The sequence below is a fragment of the Ovis aries genome, chromosome 2 (genome assembly GCF_016772045.2).
Source record: "Ovis aries strain OAR_USU_Benz2616 breed Rambouillet chromosome 2, ARS-UI_Ramb_v3.0, whole genome shotgun sequence".
NCBI lineage: Eukaryota > Metazoa > Chordata > Mammalia > Artiodactyla > Bovidae > Ovis > Ovis aries.
Window position 1 is genome coordinate 185328000 of NC_056055.1, and position 23060 is coordinate 185351059.

Here is a 23060-nt window from a genome sequence, read left to right on the forward strand (position 1 = left end):
TAAAAGAAAAAATAAACAAATGGGACCTAACTAAACTTAAAAGCTTTTACACAATAAAGGGAACTATAAGCAAGGGGAAAAGACAGCCTTCAGAATGGGAGAAAATAATAGAAAATGAAGCAACTGACAAAGAATCTCAAAAATATACAAGCAACTCCTGCAGCTCAATTCCAGAAAATTGAGCATGGTGTTCTGTCTTGATGAAGGGATGGCAATTTATCAAATAGAAAGGAAATGTCACAATAGAAAGTGCAGGAAAAGCAGTGGACAAATTGTAAGTCATCAGTTAAAAAGCAGAAACTGATGATTCAATAAAAAAGTCAGCTACACTTTTTTTATAGGAAATAGTCTTAAATAATTTAAAGCTATATAAGAGAAGGACATGGATAGGACATATATAAAGATTGAGGATATATGGATTATATTTGTGGATAGTTACCATATTAGAAATTACAGCTGAAAAATTGTGGACTGATCTGGTGGTCCAGTGGTTAAGACTCCACACTTCCAGTGTAGGGGGCACAGGTTCCATCCCTGGTTGGAGAACTATGATCCCACATGCCACATGGTACTGCCAAAAATAAAAACTTTACTGATTAATTTAAAAATAGCAATATATACCTTTTATAGGTTAACAGAAGTAATATTTTTATGAAGAGTCTTACTGAACAACATAGGAATTTATTGAGAAGAATGTTTGCAAATTTCTTAATGCCTAATTTAATAGACTGTACTTAGAGTCTCTTACCTGCTGTTATAATACACTCTGTTGCAATATGTTCTTATTGAGGGTACATTAGGAGAATCCTGGGACCATGTGGATCTTTTGTGTGGGGGTCCCTCAGAGGTCCTGAGATCATACTTTACAACCTGCTTTTTCCATGCAAGTTTCTTTATCACCTTGACTCCCTCCAGTTTGGTGACGTCGTGTTGATCTTGTAGTTTACTGCTGTCCGCTTTCCCTCCCACCTTCCATTTCTGCTTTTGTTATTTCCCACCCTACATTCAAGTCCAGTTTAAGGCTGATCTTCATGTCTTCCCTGACGACTCTAGTTTCAGTGACTCTTCTCTATGGCAAATACAGTTAGTTTCACATGGTTGGTGCTTAAGTTTTCTTGTTTTCTCTTTCCAGCTACATTATAAAGCTTCTTTAAAATAGGGACCCTAAAAATTGAAAATATAAAACAAGAGTTTCTCCTTACATTAAGTGTTAGGTGTAGAAAGTAATACTTGTTGGTTGATAGGCAGTAGCACTGTCCAGAAAAGCAAATAATAGATCACAAACTCTTTTCTGGTCTTAAACGGCTTATTGGAAAACCATGGTGTCTTCCCATTACCTGCTACATGGTTATGCTTTTGGTGTTGCAATTAATATTTCTTTTAAGAGCTCTTGTGTAATTAAAACTATCTTCAGTGGAGGCTTATTGATCTTATAAGCCACTCACTGATTTATTTTCTTGCCATTTCAGAAAAAAGCCAAAGGACAAGAGCTATTTGATCAGATTATGTACCACTTGGACCTTATTGAAAGCGACTATTTTGGACTGAGATTTATGGATTCAGCACAAGTAGCGGTGAGTATCTGGTTTTTGGAGGCTTTAAAATGGGGACAGAAATGGAAAATGTCAGATGATGTTCTCAGTGCTAGAAGGTTACATATACTTAAGTGTCTTCTTTTTTCCTGTAATTTTCTCGGAATAACCTGAAGTGCTTATTATTATTATTATTTTAAAAAAGGTCTAACCCTAAGCCACATTCCCAGAGCATGATCTTTGCAAATGAGGCTTGGAAATTTCAACCACTGGATTGGTCTTGAGCAGACTAGAGTGAACTCTGTGTGAGGAAATGGGAGTTTTTTGGGCTCTTGGGTGAATGATAGAAGTTCCTAGTTTGCAATTAAGGTGAATATTGAACTAAAATATTCCTAATATCCCTTCCAACTCTGTGATTCTCTGTCTGTAAATAGATGATCTTTGACGTGCATTTTAGGTGAGAGAACAGTGTATATAATAGGATAGGAAGTTGGGGGCTTTTCAAAGAATTTGTCCAGTATTTGAAAAAAAGTAGTCATTAAGATTGGAAGATGAATCAGTGGCCACATCATCCACACTGAGCTGCAGAAGTGTTAATAATAAATTGGTAGTATTCTCTAATAATTGGGATTAGGGCTTTTTCAGTCAGGGAGGTTATATTTTGCTTTAGGAAGTTTTACATAGGAATATTATATAGGATTGTTTGGAGTGGACAGAGGTGAAAGTTAGAGTCAGTGCAAACATTTTGGGGATAAAAGTGATACTAGGGTCTAGAGTAGGGCGTTCACAGGGTTGGGGGGCAGAAGAGGGATATTAGGACGTTGAGCCTTGTTTTTTGGACATCTGTGATGGTGTTTCTGTGTTTAGTGGCACAATAACCGCAGTGTTTAGAACCATAGGAGCAATATATATTCTATAAGAATCTCAAGTTCCTTTCGAGTGGGTCTGTGTGTGTGTGTTTGTGTGTGAGGGGGTGATATGATCTGATTGATAAATTAACTGGAATACCTCTATGAGATACTTCACAGAACCCACATTTCTTGGAGATGAACTCCTAGACTGGTTTTACAGAGCATCTTCAGTAAATGTACCGCTGTTAATAATGTCAACTTCACTTGTTTTCTCTCATTTCCTCTGTACCTCAATTTTAAAAAAGCATGAGCATTTATTTACAGGGAATTGGTTAGGTAAATTTTGATAAATTTTTTACAATGGAATATCTGCAGCTTATTAAAAATGGTGATTTTTAAGTGTGCTAATTGACATGAATGATGTAAAAATTAAAAAGATTTATAAAATAACTTTCTATAGAATTCTTCAGGTAAGAATACCAGAGTGGTAGCCATTCCCTTCTCCAGGCGATCTTCCCAACCTAGGGATCAAACCTGGGTTGCCTGCATTGCAGGTGGACTCTACCACTTGAGCCACCAGGGAAGCATATAAAATAACTGAATTTTTCTATTTTTAAGGAATCCTGAGTTTATGTTCACACATAAACATGAAAAAATTTGAAAAGCTATTTTCTCTAGTTTGAGTTTTGATCTCTGGATGGATGTTGTATAAGAGGCATTTCTCTTATTTCTTCTTGTTAATCTTAATTCTTTTCTATTAGACGAAATCCACTAAGGGTAGGAAATGAATCTTAGTTACCTCTGTTATCCAGTATGTATTAAGTAATAAACTAGACTGTTTATTGTATTTAACTCTGGTCTGCTACTTAGTTTGATACAGGGTTGGTTGACTATTGAGTTTAATATCATTAAACTCTCATCTTCAGAGTCTTACATTCAGATGAAACAACAAATGATTTGGGGGGTAGATAGTTTGTACAGCTTCCTGTTTTTTTGAGGAGTCAATATTAGGTTTTAGGTACTTTCTTTCCGTTCCTTAACATATTTAAGTAATTACAAGAAGAAACAGACATGCAGCTGTTCCTAAATTGCATTATTTGTTCTTTACTAATATCAGTACTTACTGAATTACTAGATCCTGTAGTTTTTTCTCTCATTTGATTCACATAGTTATAACAAATGTCTGGTAAAGCCAGCATTAGAACTTGTAATCCCTACTCTTTTTAGTTTTAGTTTATGCCTCCCAATGCACTGAAATCTAGGCATTAAGATTACATTTAAATAGGCTTACATTTTCCAGTCTCTACTCTGGCCAAATACTATGTGAGTTAAACTGTAACAACAATAATTGGGGAATGAAAGCTATTAAAAATCAGCTCTAGACAACACTTTAAATATTCTTAAAGTGTTGACTCACTTCATTCCATAACGGTCTTAGGACATAAGTAAACATAGAGATAGATGACTGTCAGTTGTTTATAGTATGGCCAGATTTAACCCCAAAAGTAAACAAAATTGATACTTGACAAACAATTCAGTTTATCAGAAGATAGTGAACTTAGTAGATCATGTGGCTTTTTTGGTGAGGATCATCTGTGTAAACTAAGTTAACCCGTGGTTTCCGTAACTATTTATCATACTTCCTTTGTTGACATAACTATGAAATCTAAAGGGAGTGAGGGTGAAAAAGAGCCAAGGAATTACATGCTACAGTTTAACCTTGGATATGTGGCATGTCCATATTTGTAAAATTAATGTGTTAAAATTTAGTTTATTGATCATTTTAGATCAGTCTAAGATATGTATGATTAGAATTATGCATTCATTAAGGAGATAGTCAGAGTAAATTGATGAGGTCATAGTTCACTTTTCTTCCTATGTAATCAGATGAGTTTGCTGTTTTTTAAGTTACTTTTGATTGCACTAACTCATTTTAATTGAAATTCAGTAGTGCATTTACAGAAAAGTTGCAAGAATAATACAAGTAATTATTTTTCTGGAATCATTTGAGAGAGAGTTGCAAGTATGATATCCCATTTTGCTTAAATTTCCTACAGACAAGCATGTTCTCCTGCACAACTCAATATAGTCATCAAAATCAGGAAGTTATTGTGACATTACCACTATCTAATCTTCAGACCCCATTCAAATTATGCCTGAGAGTGTCATTTATAGCCAGAGGTTCACTGTTACCAGTTGCTCCCCATTCCTCCTTCCCACAGCTCCTGGCAAATGCTAATCTTTCTGTTTGTGTGAATTTGCCCATTTTGAGACTTTCATAGAAATGGAATCATGTAATTTGCGGCTTTTTGAGTCTGCATAATGTTTTCAAGGTTCATTTATATTGTAGCATATATCAGTACTTGATTCTTAACAGCTGAATAAGAATCCACTGTATGGATATACCACAGTTTTATTCGTTCACTGATAACATTTAGGTTTATTCATTTTTGGCTGTTACAAATAACACTGTTGTGAACATTCACACTCAAGTTTTTGCACTCAACATAACTCTTAAATTCTTTTGGGTGTGCATCTAGAAGTGGAACTACTGGATTATAAGGTAACTTTATGTAGAAGTTTTTGAGGAACTACGAAATTGTTTTCCATAGTGACTGTACCATTCTACCTTCCTATCAGCAGTGTATAAGGGTTCCAATTTCTACATGTCCTCACCAACATGACATTCTCCCTTCTTTTTTTTAAAGATCCCTCCCTTCCTCCCCCCACCCCCAATGTATTTATTTGGCTGTTTTGGGCCTTATTTGCGTCATGTGATGTTTGGACTCTCTACTTACGGCATGTGGGCTCCAGAGCTGCTCCATAACTTGTGAGATCCTAGTTCCTTGACCAGAAATGGACCTGCATCCCCTGCATTGCAAGGCAGACTCTTAACCAGTCAAGTCGTCCCCTTCTTTTTGATTCTGATCATACCAGTTGGTATGGAGTGGTCTCATTGTAGTACTGATTTGCACTTCTCTGATAGAAAAGATATGTGAGCATCTGTTCATGTGCTTGTTAATCATGTGTATATCTTCTTTGGATAAATGTCTGTTCAGACTTTTTATCTGCTTGAAATTCACTTATTTCCTTCTTATTGAGTTGTAAGAGTTAAACTATTACCTAGTCCATAATCACAAACATTTATACATATTTTCTTCTTTATCCATTTGGAGTTAATTTTGTTATAAGCTCTAAAGTAGGGAGTTAAACTTCATTCCTTTACATGTGAATGCATGTGTATATCCAGTGATCCTAGAACCACTTGTTGAATGGTCTTGGCACACTTATTGAAAGTCATTTGAGCATAGATATTTGTTTTTTTCCCCTGGGTTCTGAGTTCTGTTACATTCATGTATATGTTGATTCTTATACCAGCACCACATTGCCTTCATGTGGTGAAGTAAGTTTCAAACTTACTTACTTTGCAGTAAGTTTCAAACTTACTTACTTTGTAGTAAGTTTCAAACTTACTTACTTTGTAGTAAGTTTGAAAATTGGGAAATGTGAGTCCTTCAATTTCATTCTTCTGCTTTAAGGTTGTTCTGGCTGTTCTGGGTCACTCATAGTTCCATACATATTTTGGATCAGCTTGTCTATTTCTGCAAAGAGGGCAGTTGGGAGTTTTGACGAGAATTGCACTGAATCTGTGTATATGTTTGGGAAGTATTGTCATCTTAACAATTGTTAAGTCTTACACATGAATTATGTTTTTATATTTCTTAAAGCAATAGTTTATAGTTTGTTTACACATCTTTCATCTCCTTGGCTAAACTTACTCATAAACATTTTATTCCTTTGATGTTATCGTAATATGTAATTTTTTAAATATCATTTTGGAGTTTGGATTCTAGTGTATAGAATCCATTTTTGTATATGTTTCTTATATCTTACAACCTTACTGAACTTGTGTATTAGTTTTTTTGTGTTTTATGTATAAGATCATGTTATCTACAAAAAAAGGATAGTTTTAACTTCATCCTTTTTAATCTGAATGCCTTTTATTCTTTTTTCTGTTCACGTATCTCTTTTTCTTGCCTAAGTGCCCTGGCTTGAACATTTAGTAAAATGTTGAATAGAAGTGTTAAGGGTAGACATTGTTGTCTCATTCTTGATCTTATGGGGAGTGTTCAGTATTTCATCATCAAGTATGATGTTACCTGTGGGATTTTTCTAGATGCCTTTTATCGTTTTATCATGAAATGGTGTTGGGTTTTGTTAAATGCTTTTTATGCATCTGCTGAGAGGATCATAAGGTATATTTCCTGTATTCTGTTAATATGATATGTTACATTGACCATATTTGATGGTATGTTGAATCATTGTTGCATTTCTGGGATAAATCTCACTCGTGGTGTAAAATTCTTTATATATGTTGCTTACTTTGATTTTGTTGAGTACTTCGATGTCCATATTCATAAGGGATATTTGTCTATAGTTTTTTTGTGTTTTTTTTCCCTTGTGCTACCTTTGGTTTCAACAAGAGAAGTACTGGCATCAGAATGAGTTGGAAAGTCTTCTTTCTTCTATTTTTCTGAGGCTCTCATGAAGGATTGGTATTCTTAATTCAACACTCGGTAGAATTCACCAGTGAAGCCCTGGGCTTTTCTAGAGCTTTTTGATTAGTGACTTGGTCTCTTTACTTGTTACAGGTATATTCAGATTTTCTGTTTCTTCAGTTTTTAAACCAGGCAACTTTAGAGAGCCAAAGGTGGGCTTACTGGATGAGAGGTTGGGATAATAGGAGTAAACCAGGATTATTCTGGCATACTAGGATTTGTTGTTAAATCGCTAAGTTTTGTCCCACTCTTTGTGATCCCATGAACTGTAGCATGCTGGCTTTCCCTGTCCTTCACTATCTCCCAGAGTTTTCTCAAACTCATGTCCATTGAGTCAGTGATGCTATTCAACCATCTCATCTTCTGTTGTCCCCTTCTCCTTCTGCCTTCAGTCTTTCCCAGCATCAGGGTCTTTCCCATGAGTCGGCTCTTCACATCAGGTGGCCAAAGTATTGGAGTTTCAGCTTCAGCATTAATCCTTGCAATGATTATTCTGGGTTGATTTCCCTTAGGATTGGCTGGTTTGATCTTCTTGCCATTCAAGGGACTCATAAGAATCTTCTCCAGCACCACAATTTGAAAGCATCAATTCTTTAGCACTCAGCCTTCTTTAGGGTCCAACCTTCACATCCATACATGACTGCTGGAAAAACCATAGCTTTGACTATATGGACCCTTGTCAGCAAAGTAACACCATCTTTTTAATACACCATAGGTTTGTCATAGCTTTCCTTTCAGGGAGCAAGCATCTTTTAATTTTGTGGCTGCAGTCACTGTCCACAGTGATTTTTGAGCTCAAGAAAATAAAATCTGTCACTGTTTACACTTTCCCCCCATCTGTTTGCCATGAAGTGATGGGACCACATGTCATGATCTTCGTTTTTGGAATGTTGAATTTTAAGCCAACCTTTTCACTGTCCTCTTTACCTTCAAGAGGCTCGTTAGCTCCTCTTCACTTCTTGCCATTAGGGTGGTGTCATCTGTGTATCTGAAATTGTTGATATTTCTTCTGGCAATCTTGATTCCAGCTTGTGATTCATCCAGCCCAGCATTTCATGTGATGTATTCTGCATATAAACAAGGGAACGATATACAGCCTTGACCTACTCCTTTCCCAATTTTGAGCCAGTCAGTTGTTCCATATAAGGTTCTGTTACATCTTGACCCGATACCAGTTTCTCAGGAGACAGGTAAGGCAGTCTGGTTGGTATTCCCATATTTAAGAACTTTCCAGTTTGTTGTGATGGAAGCACAAGCTGGAATCAGGATTGCTGGGAGAAATATCAGTAACCTCAGATATGCAGATGACACCATGCCTTATGGCAGAAAGTGAAGAACTAAAGAGCCTCTTGATGAAAGTAAAAGAGGAGAGTAAAAAAGTTGGCTTAAAGCCCAACATTCAGAAAACTAAGATCATGGCATCTGGTCCCATCACTTCATGGGAAATAGATGGGGAAACAGTGGCTGACTTTATTTTATTGGCTCCAAAATCACTGCAGATGGTGACTGCAGCCATGAAATTAAAAGACGCTTACTCCTTGGAAGGAAAGTTATGACCAACCTAGACAGCATATTAAAAAGCAGAGATGTTACTTTGCCAACAAAGGTCTGTCTAGTCAAGGCTATGGTTTTCCAGTGGTCATGTATGGAGAGTTGGACTATAAAGAAAACTGAGTGCTGAAGAATTGATGCTTTTGAACTGTGGTGTTGGAGAAGACTCCTGAGAGTCCCTTGGACTGCAAGGAGATCAGTTCTGTGTGTTTGTTGGAAGGACTGATGTTAAAGCTGAAACTCCAGTACTTGGGGCACCTGATGCAAAGAGCTGACTCATTTGAAAAGACCCTGATGCTGGGAAAGATTGAAAGCAGGAGGAGAAGGGGACGACACAGGATGAGATGGTTGGATGGCATCACTGACTCAATGGACATGGGTTTGGGTAGACTCTGGCAGTTGGTGATGGATAGGGAGGCCTGGCGTGCTGTGGTTCATGGGGTCACAAAGAGTTGGACACGACTGAGTGACTGAACTGAACATAATCAAAGGCGTTAGTGTAGTCAATGAAGCAGAAGTAGATGTTTTTCTGGAATTCTCTTGCTTTCTCTGTGATCCAATAAATGTTGGGAATTTGATCTCTGGTTCCTCTACCTTTTCTAAACCTATCTTGTACACCTGTAAGTTCTTTGTTTATCTACTACTGAGCTTAGCTTGAAGAGTTTTAAGCATAACCTTACTGGCATGCGAAATGAATGCCATTGTATTGTAGTTTGAACATTCATGGATCACATCCTTGTTGTGGCAAAAGAGCTTGTGTAACTCAGTGAAGCTATGAGCCATTACATGCAGGGGTACCCAAAGTGAACATGTCATAGAGGAGACTTCAGACAAAATGTAGTCCACTGGAGGAGGAAATAGCAAACCACTCCAGTTTTCTTGTTGTGAGAACCCCATGAACAGTATGAAAGGGTAAAAGGATATGACACTGGAAGATGAACTCCCCGAGGTCGGAAGGTTCCAGTATGCTCCTGGGGAAAAGCAGAGGGCATTTACTAATAGCTCCAGAAAGAATGAAGTGTCTGGGTGAACGCAGAAATGGCACTCAGTTGTGGATGTATCTGGTGGTGAAAGTAAAGTCTAATGGTGTAAAGAACAATATTGCATACTAGGATATACGGTTACCCTTGTTTTAGTTGACTGCACAATACTGCCCCATCTTCTGTTTTCAGATGTAAACTTAATTTAGTATCCTTTTATATAGTGTAATGATGATCTTAAACCATAAGTTATGGTGATGAAGCCTGTGGATGCTTTCTCTAGAAAAAGGCATGTACACATAACCTGATGTGCACATATATAGTTAATTCAGGTATTCCTGAAGCCCACATATGGACTCTTGTTTAGTAACTCTTTTTTAGTAAATAAATAACCTGTATTTTAAAGAAAAGCAGATGGTGGTATTCATTTCCATGATTTTTCTTCAAGTCTTTTTTTTTTTCCTTCAAGTCTTTATGATAATAGTATGTTTGAAAATTTATTATCTTTTTATACTGTTGGTGAAACCTTGTTACAAAATCTCATTGTGTGACTCTATAAGTTTATGGTAATTTAATATTTCTTGATGAACAATTTAGGGAAACTTTCTTCTATGAAAATGACAGGATATGTCTGCCTTATGACAGCAGTACTGCCAATATTGATGGTTTTAAAAAATGATAATTTGGTAATTTTATTGTACAATAGAACTTTCCAGTGTGTAAGTAATATATCTTAAGCCAGGCAAGAAAGAATTATTATTTTGTTACTAAGTGGTTTTAGGTCAGTACAGTAAGAATTTGCCAAATTTGAGAAAAATAACTGTAACAATTAGTTGTTAATTAATTCAGTTAGTGGTAACAATTTGCCAGAGAACATGTATGACTTACTTTGAAGGAATAATACTCAGTCTTGAAATGTCTGCAGGAATCAGGAGAACAAAAGAGAAAGAAGATGTCATGCATATTAAAGAATGAGAGTTTTATTTACTTCTAAGAAGAACAGGATTTCTCTTTTTTAGAATTGTACTGTATGCTTGATATGTTTCTTTTTTTATTTAAAAAACTTTTAAAAAACTTTTGTATTTTTTAATTGAGAGATAATTGCTTTACAGAATTTTTGTTGTTTTCTGTCAAACATCAGCATGAATCAGCCACAGGTGTATGTATGTCCCCTCCCTCTTGAACCTCCCTCCCATCTCCCTCCCCATCCCACTCCTCTAGGCTGATACAGAGACCCTGTTTGAGTTTCCCAAGACATCCAGCAAATTTCCATTGGCTATTTTACATCTGATAATGTAAGTTTACATGATGCTCTGTCCATACATCTCACCTCTCCTCCCTTCTCCGCATGTCCATAAGTCAGATCTCTATGTCTGTTTCTCATTTGTTTCCTTGCAGACAAATTGATTGGTATCATCTTTCTAGATCCCATATATATGCATTAGTATATGATACTTGTCTTTCTCTTCTGATTTACTTCACTCTGTATAATAGGCTCTAGGTTCATTCACCTCATTTAGTTCAGTTTAGTTCAGTTGCTCAGGTCGTGTCCGACTCTTTGTGACCCAGTGGACTGCAGCACGCCAGACCTCCCTGTCCATCACCAATTCCCGGAGCTTGCTCAAACTCATGTCCATCGAGTCAGTGATCCCATCCAACCATCTCATCTTCTGTTGCTCCCTTTTCCTCCCACCTTCAGTCTTTCCCAGCATCAGGGTATTTCCCAGTGAGTCACTTCTTCCCATCAGGTGGCCAGAAGATTGGAGTTTCAGCTTCAGCGTCAGTCCTTCCAGTGAATATTCAGGACTGAGTTCCTTTAGGATGGACTGGCTGGATCTCCCTGCAGTCCAAGGGACTCTCAAGAGCCTTCTCCAACACCACAATTCAAAAGCATCGATACTTTGGTGCTCAACTTTCTTTATGGTCCGACCTTCAGATCCATATACCACTACTGGAAAAAGCATAGCTTTGACTAGACAGACCTTTGCTGGCAAAGTAATGTCTCTGTTTTTTAATATGCTGTCCAGGTTGGTCATAGCTTTTCTTCCAAGGAGCAAGTGTCTTTTAATTTCATGGCTGCAATCACCATCTGCAGTGATTTTGGAGCCCCCCAAAATAAAGTCAGCCACTGTTTCCACTGTTTCCCCATCTATTTTTCATGAAGTGATGGGACCGGGTGCCATGATCTTAGTTTTTTGAATGTTGAGTTTTAAGCCAACTTTTTCACTCTCCTTTCTCTTTCATCAAGAGGCTCTGTAGTTCTTCTTTGCTTTCTTCCATAAGGGCAGTGTCATCTGTATATCTGTGGTTATTGATATTTCTCCCAGCAATCTTGATTCCAGCTTGTGCTTCATCCAGCCCAACATTTCTCATGATATACTCTACATATAAGTTAAATAAGCAGGGTGACAATGTGCATCCGTGACATACTCCTTTCCCTATTTGGAACCAGTTTGTTGTTCTATGTCCAGTTCTAACTGATCATGATGTTCTCATCACCAGCCTAGAGCCAGACATCCTGGAATGTGAAGTCAAGTGGGCCTTAGGAAGCCTCACTATGAACAAAGCTAGTGGAGGTGATGGAATTACATTTGAACTATTTCAGATCCTAAAAGATAATGCTGTGAAAGTGTTGCACTCAGTATGCCAGCAAATTTGGAAAACTCAGCAGTGGCCACAGGACTGGAAAAGGTTCGTTTTCATTCCAATCCCAAAGAAAGGCTATGCCAAAGAATGCTCAAACTACTGCACAATTGCACTCATCTCACACGCTAGTAATGCTCAAAATTCTACAAACCAGGGTTCAGTAGTACGTGAATTGTGAACTTCCAGATGTTCAAGCTGGATTAAGAAAAGGCAGAGGAACCAGAGATCAAATTGTCAACATCTGCTGGATCATCGAAAAAGCAAGAGAGTTCTAGAAAAACATCTACTTCTGCTTTACTGACTGTGCCAAAGTGTTTGACTGTGTAGACCACAACAAACTCTGAAAAATTGTTAAAAGAGATGGGACTACCAGACCACCTTACCTGCATTGTGAGAAATGTGTATGGAGGTCAAGAAGCAATAGTTAGAACTCGACATGGAACAACCGACTGATTGCATATAGGAAAAGGAGTACGTCAAGGTTGTATATTGTCCCCCTGCTTATTTAACTTATATGCAGAGTACATCATGTGAAATGCTGGGCTGGATGAAGCACAAGCTGGAATCAAGATTGTAGGGAGAAATATCAGTAGCCTCAGATATGCAGATGACACTACCATTATGGCAGAGAGCGAAGAAGAACCAAAGAGCCTCTTGATGAAAGTGAAGAGGGGAGTAAAAAAGTTGGCCTAAAACTCAACATTCAGAAAACTAAGATCATGGCATCCGGTCCCGTCACTTCATGGCAAATAGACTTGGAAACAGTGATAGATTTTATTTTGGGGGGCTCCAAAATCACTGCAGATGGTGACTGCAGCCATGAAATTAAGACTTTTGCTCCTTGGATGAAAAGTTATGGCCAACCTAGACAGCATGTTAAGAAGCAGAGACATTACTTTGCCAGCAAAGGTCTGCCTAGTCAAAGCTATGGTTTTTCCAGTAGTCATGTATGGATGTGAGAGTTGGACTATAAAGAAAGCTGAGCACCGAAAAATTGATGCTTTTGAACTGTGGTGTTGGAGAAGACTCTTGAAAATCCCTTGGACTGCAGGGAGATCAAAGCAGTCTATCAAAGCAGTCTATCCTAAAGAAGATCAGTCTTGAATATTCATTGGAAAGACTCATGCTGAAGCTGAAACTCCAATCCTTTGGCCACTTGATGGTTAGAACTGACTCCTTAGAAAAGACCTTGATGCTGGGAAAGATTGAAGGCAGGAGGAGAAGGGCACCACAGAGGATGAGATGGTTGGATGGCATCACCAACTCAATGGACATGAGTTTGAGTAAATTCTGGGAGCTGGTGATGGACAGGGAGGCCTGGCATGTTGCAGTCCATGGGGTCGCAAAGAGTCGGACATGACTGAGGGACTGAACTGAACTGTTGTTCCCATTTCCAGGTCTAACTGGACATTCTAATTGTTTCTTGACTTACATACAGATTTCTCAGGAGGCAGTTAAGGTGGTCTGGTATTCCCATCTCTTGAAGAATTTTCCAGTTTGTTGTGATCCACATAGTCAAAGGCTTTGGCGTCATCAGTAAAGCAGAAGTAGATGTTTTTCTGAAACTCTTTCTTTTTCGATGATCCAACAGATGTTGGCAATTCTAATTCACCTCATAAGAACTGACTCAAATGTGTTTTCCTTTTATTGATATGTTTTCTTTTCCCATTTTTTGATAGATTCAGAGAGAAAAACACTGACATGTTGATAAATTGTAGCTGACAAGTAGCCATCTGTTGATTTGTAGAGGAACTGTGGTGAAGTAGGGAACATATCACTTTCCCCTCAAAAAAGGAACTGAAGGGGCAGATACCACCTATCTCTAGCCATTTTTTGTGAAATAACTTTGCTGGATCTTCAAGTATTAATATTTTAAGAGAAGTTAGAGATCCATATTTTTAGAGTAAATCTTTCGTTTTTAAAAACACTGGTTAAATTTTAAAAAACAATGTGACTGATGAAAGAAATCAGAAGAGGGCTGAATAAATGGAGAGTCATACTGTGTGCATGGCTTAGAAGACTTGGCAAAGTAATAATTTCTTCCCTAGTTGATATTCAAGTTTAATGCCATTTGTGTCAAAATTTCAGAAAATCCTTTGTAGTTACTGACAAAATTATTTGAAAACTTACATGAAAAGCCACAGGATCTAGAATACCTAAAAAACAATTTTGAAAAAGAAAAATAGTGGGAAGAATGCCTCTATTTAGCTTCAGGACCTGTAACTGCTGTAAATAGGATTGTGTGGTATTGGCAGAACCACAGACACATAGATCAATGAAACAAAATAGGGAGCTCTGCATGAGTATGGCCAGGCAACTGATTTTTAACATACCCAGTGTAATTCAGTCAAAGAAGGGTAGTCTTAATAATTGTGCTGGAGCAATTGGATATCAAGCAAAATATGAACCCTGACCTAAACCATATACCTGTATAGAAATTAACCCAGAAATAGTGTACATTAGTATAAGATGTAAAACTATAAACTCAGAAATGTATGAGAACGTCTTTGAGACCTGGGGCTTGGAGAAGAGTTATTAGGCATGATACCAAAAACATGATCATTTTTAATCAATAAAATGGATTTTATAAAAATTGAAACATTTTGCTTTTCCCCAAAGAGGATATATACAGATAGCAAATAAACACACAAAAAGATGTTACGCATCCCTTGACATCAGGGAAATGTAAAGACGACTTTGGTGAGATGTCATCACTATACATCTTTGAGTACAGCTAAAATAAAAAGTTACTATAACTCTAAATGCTTATGAAGATGTGGAGAAACTGGATCTCTCAAACATTGGTTTTGGGAGTGGTACAGCCAGTATGAAAAATAGTCTGGCAACTTCTTAAAAAGAAACTTACATATGACTCAGCAATTGTATGTGTGGTCACTTATTTCAGAGAAAAGAAGACTTATTTCTTCACAAAAACCTGTGCATGATTGTTCATGACAGCTTTATTAGTAATAGCAAAAAACTTGAAAAAGCCAGTGTCCTACAGTAAGTTAATGATTAAAGAAGCTGTGACACATTCATACCTTGGAATACTACTCAGCAATAGAAAACAAGAAATCTGTTGACACACACAATTTGGATGGATTTCAAGAGCATTATCGGAGAAGGCAGTGGTACCCCACTCTAGTACTCTTGCCTGGAAAATCCTATGAACGAAGAAGCCTGGTAGGCTGCAGTCCATGGGGTCGCTAAGAGTCGGATACGACTGAGCGACTTCCCTTTCACTTTTCCCTTTCATGCACTGGAGAAGGAAATGGCAACCCACTCCAGTGTTCTTGCCTGGAGAATCCCAGAGACGAGGGAGCCTGGTGGGCTGCCGTCTGTGGGGTCGCACAGAGTCAGACATGACTGAAGTGACTTAGTAGCAAGGGCATTATGTGGAGTAAAAACAGTCAATCTCCAGAGGTCACAGACCATATACTTCCGTGTATGTAACAGTCTCAACAAAATTAGAGATCTGGTTAATGGTTGCTGAGGTTTAGGGATGTTGGAGGTAGGAGTGGATGTGTCTATAGAGTAGAAGTATGAGAGAGTGATTGGTGATAATGGAATATATCTTTATCTTGATTGTGGTATCAGGTCAGGAATTGAGATGTGTGATAAAGTGACATAGAACTGTATAGGTGCAGTGTGCAGTGCCTGATTTTAGTATTGTACTGTAGTTATGTAAGGTGGAAGCGTTGAGGGAGAAAGGGGAAATAGCAGGACCTCTTGTTATTATAATTGCAACTTTCTGTGAACATTTCAGTAAAAGAATGTGAAAAATATAGCATGAACCAAACAAAACATGTCTCAGCAAAGATTTAACCCTCTGATCTGTCTATATGTTTGTGACCTCTGGTTGATGGAAGTTTTTAAAACTTCATATTTACAGCTTAGAATTTTAACTGGCCCAATCAAGTTTTTAAAGAAGAATGAATTAGGTAGATTGTAGACATTTATGTTCAGGAAAGGGAAACAAAGGTAGTATTTCTCCTAATACTTGGAAAAAAAGGAAGAACACCACATCAGTAGTTATTTTTTGCCTTTTTCTTAAATCAGTTTAAGTATTGGTTTGTTTATATGTGTAAAACTTCACTTGGTCTCTGGGTAAAAATCCTAAGGAAAATAGCAGCATACTATGTTTATTATTATGTATTATGTGTATGTATTATTATATTTAATATAACATTTTCCAATGTATTTATATTTAATATACATTATATGTATTACTAATATGTATCACTAATATGTATCATATTTACATTATTAAAAGTATATACTATTGAATAAAATAAAATATACTATTAAAAGTTTGAACAATACATAATGATCAGGTGGAGTGTATTTTCAGAAATGCAAAGATGATTCAGTATTAGTTGATATAATTCATCATGTATATCATGTATCATGTACATCACATACATCATGTCTATCACTGTATATCATGGGATTGGTTCCTGTGTTTGCTGTAAGACATTGCTACTTTGTTGCTCGGTTGATGCTAGGTTTTGGCCATTGTACTTGCTCTTGGTGATAGAATGTGAGTTTGTGTGATGTGTACCACTTCTGAACAGGCACCTGACGCTTCATGTATGCTCTTCTGCCTCTACCATATAGTTAAGTGAAACTGCATTTAAAAAAGATGGACACTCAAATATCAACCACAAAAGAAAGATAAATAACTCAGTGAGTTGAAGTTTAAGGCATTTTAATTTACACAGCACTCAGTGCAAATGGAAATGGAGGTGTTTGATCCAAAGTTGAGAGCTGGAGAACACTTGACTGGGGGGACCTCAGGGAGGGGAGGTGTTCCACAAGTGGACCCTTGGAGGCTGCGGCAGTGGATCCCTCCATGGTGGATCTCAGATCACTGAGCTAAGGGAAGAGGCAGTTCTTGTTCGGGGTTAGAATGCAACTCTTTCAAACACTGCAGATGTCATGTGGTAAGCTCTGTCTGGCCTGCAGACGCTTGCTCATCTGAGGTCGGGCAGATAATACTCTTCTCTCAAATTCTTATCAGATGGTTTTGGTGGCCTGTGAAGCCCCTTCTTCTTGGCACCAGAGTGCCTTGAATAAACCTCATGGACTTTGACCTGTGTGGAACTGACCTTCCTTCTCTTTGTGTTGTGGGTCTAGCCTAGCTTTGGAAGGTGTGCTCATCTCTAGGGATGGTGGTAGATGTTGGGCAGATAGGTGGCCCACCTGTGGGAATAGGCCCTGTGGTTGCTCGAGGGCTGTACTCTCCTTATGTACAGAGTTTTCATGATTTAAATACAACAAACAGCTTTAGATTAATAGAGAAACAATAGACGCATTCCTACTAAAGACAACATACCTGCATGCTTAGTTGTTTCCAACTCTTGCAACTCCATGGACTGTAGCCCAGCAGGCTCCTCTGACCGTGAGATTTCCAGGCAAGAATACTGGAGCCAATTGCCATTTCCTTCTCCAGGGAATCTTCCCAACCCAGAAATCAAACCTGTGTCTCCTGCATTGCAAGTGGATTCTTTCCCCACTGAGCCATCGGGAAAGCCCCTATTAAAGACAGGCAGGTGACAAAGTGAAAGTGAAGTTACTCAGTCATGTCCGAATCTTTTCGACCTCATGGACTGTAGCCTACCAGGCTTCTCTGTCCGTGGGATTTTCCAGGCAAGAGTTCTGGAGTGGTTTGCCATTTCCTTCTCCAGGGGATCTTCCCATCCCAGGGATTGAACTCAGGTCTCCCGCATTGTAGGCAGCCGTTTTACCATCTTAGCCACCAGGGAAGATCTTATTACCACTGCTAGTAAATTATTTTAATAGAAGTAACAGCAAATGCAGTTGTAAACATTATAAACTTTGGAAAGGAGGAGGTGAAATGATCACTGTTGGCAGCTGATTAGATTGGATTGTTACTGAGAACTTAAACAATAAAATTCAATAAAGTAGTGGGGAGTAAAAAATCCATAGAAATAACCTATATGTTAAGTATACATATATATTGTATATTGTAAGAAACAGACACACAGGCACATATGTTTGCTAAACAAGGAGGAACTGTTTTTGTTAAAATAAGTATATTTCCAAAATAGATTATGTGCTCTTCTTTCCATAGAGTGAATGTATAATCTGCTTAAGTCATCTTCATTTCCACTATAAATTTTATTTTTAAGAATCCTAAGAAGGCATACTAATAATACACAGAAAGGTATTGTGGAAAATATATTTTAATGGCTCCTCTGAGCCTTCATTTGGAATTTCTTATAATACAGAACTTTTAAAAAATAATTTTATTTATTTTTGACTGTGCTGGGTCTCCCTTGCTGTGTTGGCTTTTCTTAGTTGCTGTGAGCCAGGCTACTCTGTTTCACTGGCTTCTCATTGCAGAGGTGTCTCTTGTTGTTGAGCACAGGTTGTAGGGCATGCGGGCTTCAGTAGTTGCAGCACGAGGCCTCGATAGTTGCGGTAACCAGGCTCTAGACTACATGTTCAACAGTTGTGGTGTACAGGCTTAGTTGCTGTGTGGCATGTGGGATCTTCCCAGATCAGGGATCAAACCTGTGTCTCTTGTATTGGCAGGCGGATTCTTTATGACTGAGCTACCAGGGAAGCCCAGCACAGACTTTTAACACCAAAAGGGTAATCACCCAGGTAGAGTTTATGATGGAATCTAAAGAAAATTGAAGTGTTTTCAGTTAGATTGATCTTCTGTTTTCATGGCATTGATTTTTACCATTTGTTAATTGGTTAAAGTGTTAAAATTTGCTTTAAAGTAATAATTTAATGTAGAGCATGAGCCAGGAGAAATATTTTTTGCAGAGGCAGTTGTTTGGAAAGACAGTTTGCATTTCTCTCTCACCAGCTCTTCGCCCTTTGAGCAGAAGTGGTGGTGCATCTGCTGCTAGCTGTGTAGGCGTTAGGTCAGGAGTCATTCGTTTGAAGAGCTATAGGGCCTGGGGTGAGGGGGTATGTATGGTAGTGTTTGGAAGCTTCTTAGGTGACTCTCTGGTTTAGCTATGGCTGTTATGTTTGTAATTACGTATTCTTTATTTTTTAAGATACACAAGTAAATAATTGTTCTTTTGTTCCTAGCTCAATAGGATGGAAATAAATGTAGCTTCCCATATTTGAATTCTAAGTTTACCTACCACACTTTAGGAAATTAGGAGATTTATTTTGTTTATGAGGAAGAAGAGCCATATTAGCTTCACTCTGTGCATCCAAAAGTCTATATCTGCATGTTCTTACCTTTATCTTTTGCTGTAATTTAAACTCAACCCCTAAAGACCCTGATTCAAGGAAAATATTATCAGTGCCTGTCTCTGAGCTCTGAATTTTCCAGTCCCAGAGCATGGAATGTGGAGGAGATGAAAGAAAACAGACTTGAAAATATGCAAACATGAACTCAGACCTTCCCCAGAGCATCACCAGGAACTCCCCCAGTTCCTGGATTTCACTTTAGAATGTGCTTGATGCTTTATCTGAGTTTTGGTTTGTGTTAAGGGAGAGCAGAGTGTAGAAGCTGTTAGATGCATGTGGAAAGACTAAAATGCTTCCTTGGAAGAAAACTCTGATCCTTTGTCTCACCAGGAGAATTGTGTGTTTAATGTGCTCTTAGACTTTCATGGCACAAATTAGAGACTACAGGTTTGCTTTTGAAACTAGCCATAAATGTTCTTAAACTGAAAAAATTTTGTTACAACCATTCAAGGAAGACTAGGTTGTTCTTGAAATAGTATTGGTCTAGCTTATGTTAATGTTGCCTTCTCAATATCCCTTAAAGTTTATTCTGTCAAAATTTGTATTTAGCCTGTTGATTCTCAATCCATTGTTAATGTCTTTACTAACACACAGGGTTTTTTTGTTTTTTGCCTATGAAGAAACGAGGGAATCAGAAACCAGTAGTCTTGGGAGGTGGGGAGTGCATATGGTGATAGAAATTGGTATTGCAGGAGTTGGAGGGACTGTTGACTGTACACCTTTCAATATTACCAAAAAATTAACCTTATAAATATATTATTTATATACAATGTTAAAATAAGGGGGGCCCTAATTGTTGAGTAAAAACGTGCTTATAGAATAAGTTGAAAATATAAGAAAATACAAAGAAAAATTATAATCAACAATCTCAACCATCTAGATGTAACATCTCATAGGTTACTTCGGCCTGAAAGAAAAGTCATGTTTATATATATAGTGTTGGCTCTGGTGCTCAGTCACTCAGTCATGTCCAACTCTTTGTGACCCCGTGGACTGTAGCCCGCCAGGCTCCTCTGTCCATGAGATTTTACAGGCAAGAATACTGGTGTGGATTGCCGTTTCCTCTCAAAGGGATCTTCCCAAGCCAGGGGTCAAACGGGTTCTTTACCACTAAGCCACCTGGGAAGCCCATATACAGTGGACCCATGGCCAGTGTTAGGGTTCGGGAAGCAGGTGAAAATCAGCGTGTAACTTTCATAGTCTTCTCTGTGTCCAGGGTTCTGGATCTGTGAGTTCAACCCACCAAGGATTGTATGTATTGTGATTGATTGTACTGTGGTGCGTTTCTAATGAAAAAAGTCCACATATGAGTGGAGCCATGAAAGTCAGCTCCTTGTTGTTTAAGGATCACCTGTACAAATTTGTACATTTTGACAGAACAATTTATAATGTGTTATTTGAATGAAAGCAAAATAATTGATAAAAACTATGCAGATGACACCACCCTTATGGCAGAAAGTGAAAAGGAACTAGAAAGCCTCTTGATGAAAGTGAAAGTGGAGAGTGAAAAAGTTGGGTTAAAACTCAACATTCAGAAAACGAAGATCATGGCATCTGGTCCCATCACTTCATGGGAAATAGATGGGGAAACACTAGAAACAGTGTCAGACTTTATTTTTGGGGGGCTCCAAAATCACTGCAGATGGTGACTGCAGCCATGAAATTAAAAGACGCTTACTCCTTGGAAGAAAAGTAATGACCAACCTAGATAGCATATTGAAAAGCAGAGACATTACTTCACCAACAAAGGTCCATCTAGTCAAGGCTATGGTTTTTCCTGTGGTCATGTATGGATGTGAGAGTTGGACTGTGAAGAAGGCTGAACACTGAAGAATTGATGCTTTTGAACTGTGGTGTTGGAGAAGACTCTTGAGAGTCCCTTGATCTGCAAGGAGATCCATCCAGTCCATTCTGAAGGAGATCAGCCCTGGGATTTCTTTGGAGGGAATGATGCTAAAGCTGAAACTCCAGTACTTTGGCCGCCTCATGCGAAGAGTTGACTCACTGGAAAAGACTCTGATGCTGGGAGGGATTGGGGGCAGGAGGAGAAGGGGACAACAGAGGATGAGATGGCTGGATGGCATCACTGACTCGATGGATGTGAGTCTGAGTGAACTCCGGGAGTTGGTGATGGACAGGGAGGCCTGGCGTGCTGAGATTCATGGGGTCGCAAAGAGTCGGACACGACTGAGGGACTGAACTGATCTGAAAAAATTATTTGATTTTCCAGATTATTAACTATTTTGCTTTCATTCTTTTTCATTGCTGCATAGTTCTATCATGTTGAAATACTTGATTTCACCAGTTCACTATTGTTGGATATACAGATTGTCCTACTTTTCTTTGATTATAATTCCTTGTGAATTAAATCATCAGTAATGATTATTAGATGCAGAATTGCTGAGTCAAAGTCACAGTTATTTTTTTTTAACTTTTTAATTTGCACTGGGGTATAGCCAATATACCCAATATATACCAGTATAGCCAATAAGAATGTTGTGACATTTTCATGTGAACCATTCATATACATGTATCCATTCTCACCCTAACTCCTCTCCCATCCAGGCTGCCAAATAACATTGAGCAGAGTTCCATGTGCTATACAGTAGGTCCCTGTTGGTTATCCATTTTGAATATAGCTATATTTACATGGCTATCCCAGACTCCCTAACTATCCCTTCTCCCCATCCTTGCCCTCTTCCCTGCATCCCAAGTTAGTTCCCTAAGTCTGTGTTTTGTGTTCGCTTGTATCTTTCCTGTTTAGGTTCCACATGTGCGGGATGCCATACTGGGCTTCCCTGGTGGCTCAGAGGGTAAAACGTCTGCCTGCAATGTGGGAGACCTGGGTTCGATCCCTAGGCCAGGAAGATCCCCTGGAGAAGGAAACGGCACCCCACTCCAGTGTTCTTGCCTGGAGAATCCCATGGACAGAGGAGCTTGGTGGGCTACAGTCCACAGGGTCACATGACTGAGTGACTTCACTTCACTTCACTTCACTTCCTTCTCTTGAGGCTTCCCTGGTGGCTCAGAGGGTAAAGCGTCTGCCTGCAATGTAGGAGACCTGGGTTCAGTCCCTAGGCCAGGAAGATCCCCTGGAGAAGGAAATGGCAACCCACTCCAGTACTCTTGCCTGGAGAATCCCATGGATGGAGGATCCTGGTGGGCTACAGCCCATTGGGTCGCAAAGAGTCGGACACGACTGAGCGACTTAACATAATATGAGGGATGTCATATGATATTTCTCTTTCTCTGTCTCTGACTTACCGTCACTCCGTATAACAGTCTCTAGGTCCATCCAGCCACATAGTTATTTTTAAGGCGTAATCAGATTGCCTCCCAGAAGGTATGTGCTCATTTGTGCTCATTATGTGTATGAGCATCTCACTGTGGCTGCATGACATGCCCAGTTGATCAGCCACTCACTTACGAATTCATTGCAGTATAATAAATGGAACCTAAAGATAGGCAATTCCCCAGATTCCTGGTGGTGGGGAGAAAACAATATAGGGCATGTAAGTGAAATTGATCTCGTACCCAGTATGTGATTGCCCTTAGGCTGTAGTAGGTATTTTGCACAATGTAAGTCTAGAGTATTTGAATATTAGGTTCCTGCACTTAGCCATGATGGGTGATGTTTTCACTGTCGTAGTTGAACTCTTCTCAGCTGATAGATTGAATTGTATTCTGCCTACTGCTGGCTAA

At 38.6% G+C, this 23060-nt stretch overlaps 1 protein-coding gene across 6 annotated transcripts in view; it reads left to right on the forward strand.

Moving 5' to 3' along the window:
• The window catches only part of EPB41L5 (erythrocyte membrane protein band 4.1 like 5), a 169626-nt gene that overhangs the window by 27104 nt on the left and 119462 nt on the right, over nucleotides 1-23060 (forward strand). For all 6 annotated transcript variants that reach the window (XM_004004756.6, XM_012140176.5, XM_012140185.5 and 3 more), the window contains exon 3: nucleotides 1470-1574. In XM_004004756.6, the coding sequence (XP_004004805.2) occupies nucleotides 1470-1574 (105 nt within the window). The remainder of the gene's footprint in view (nucleotides 1-1469; nucleotides 1575-23060) is intronic.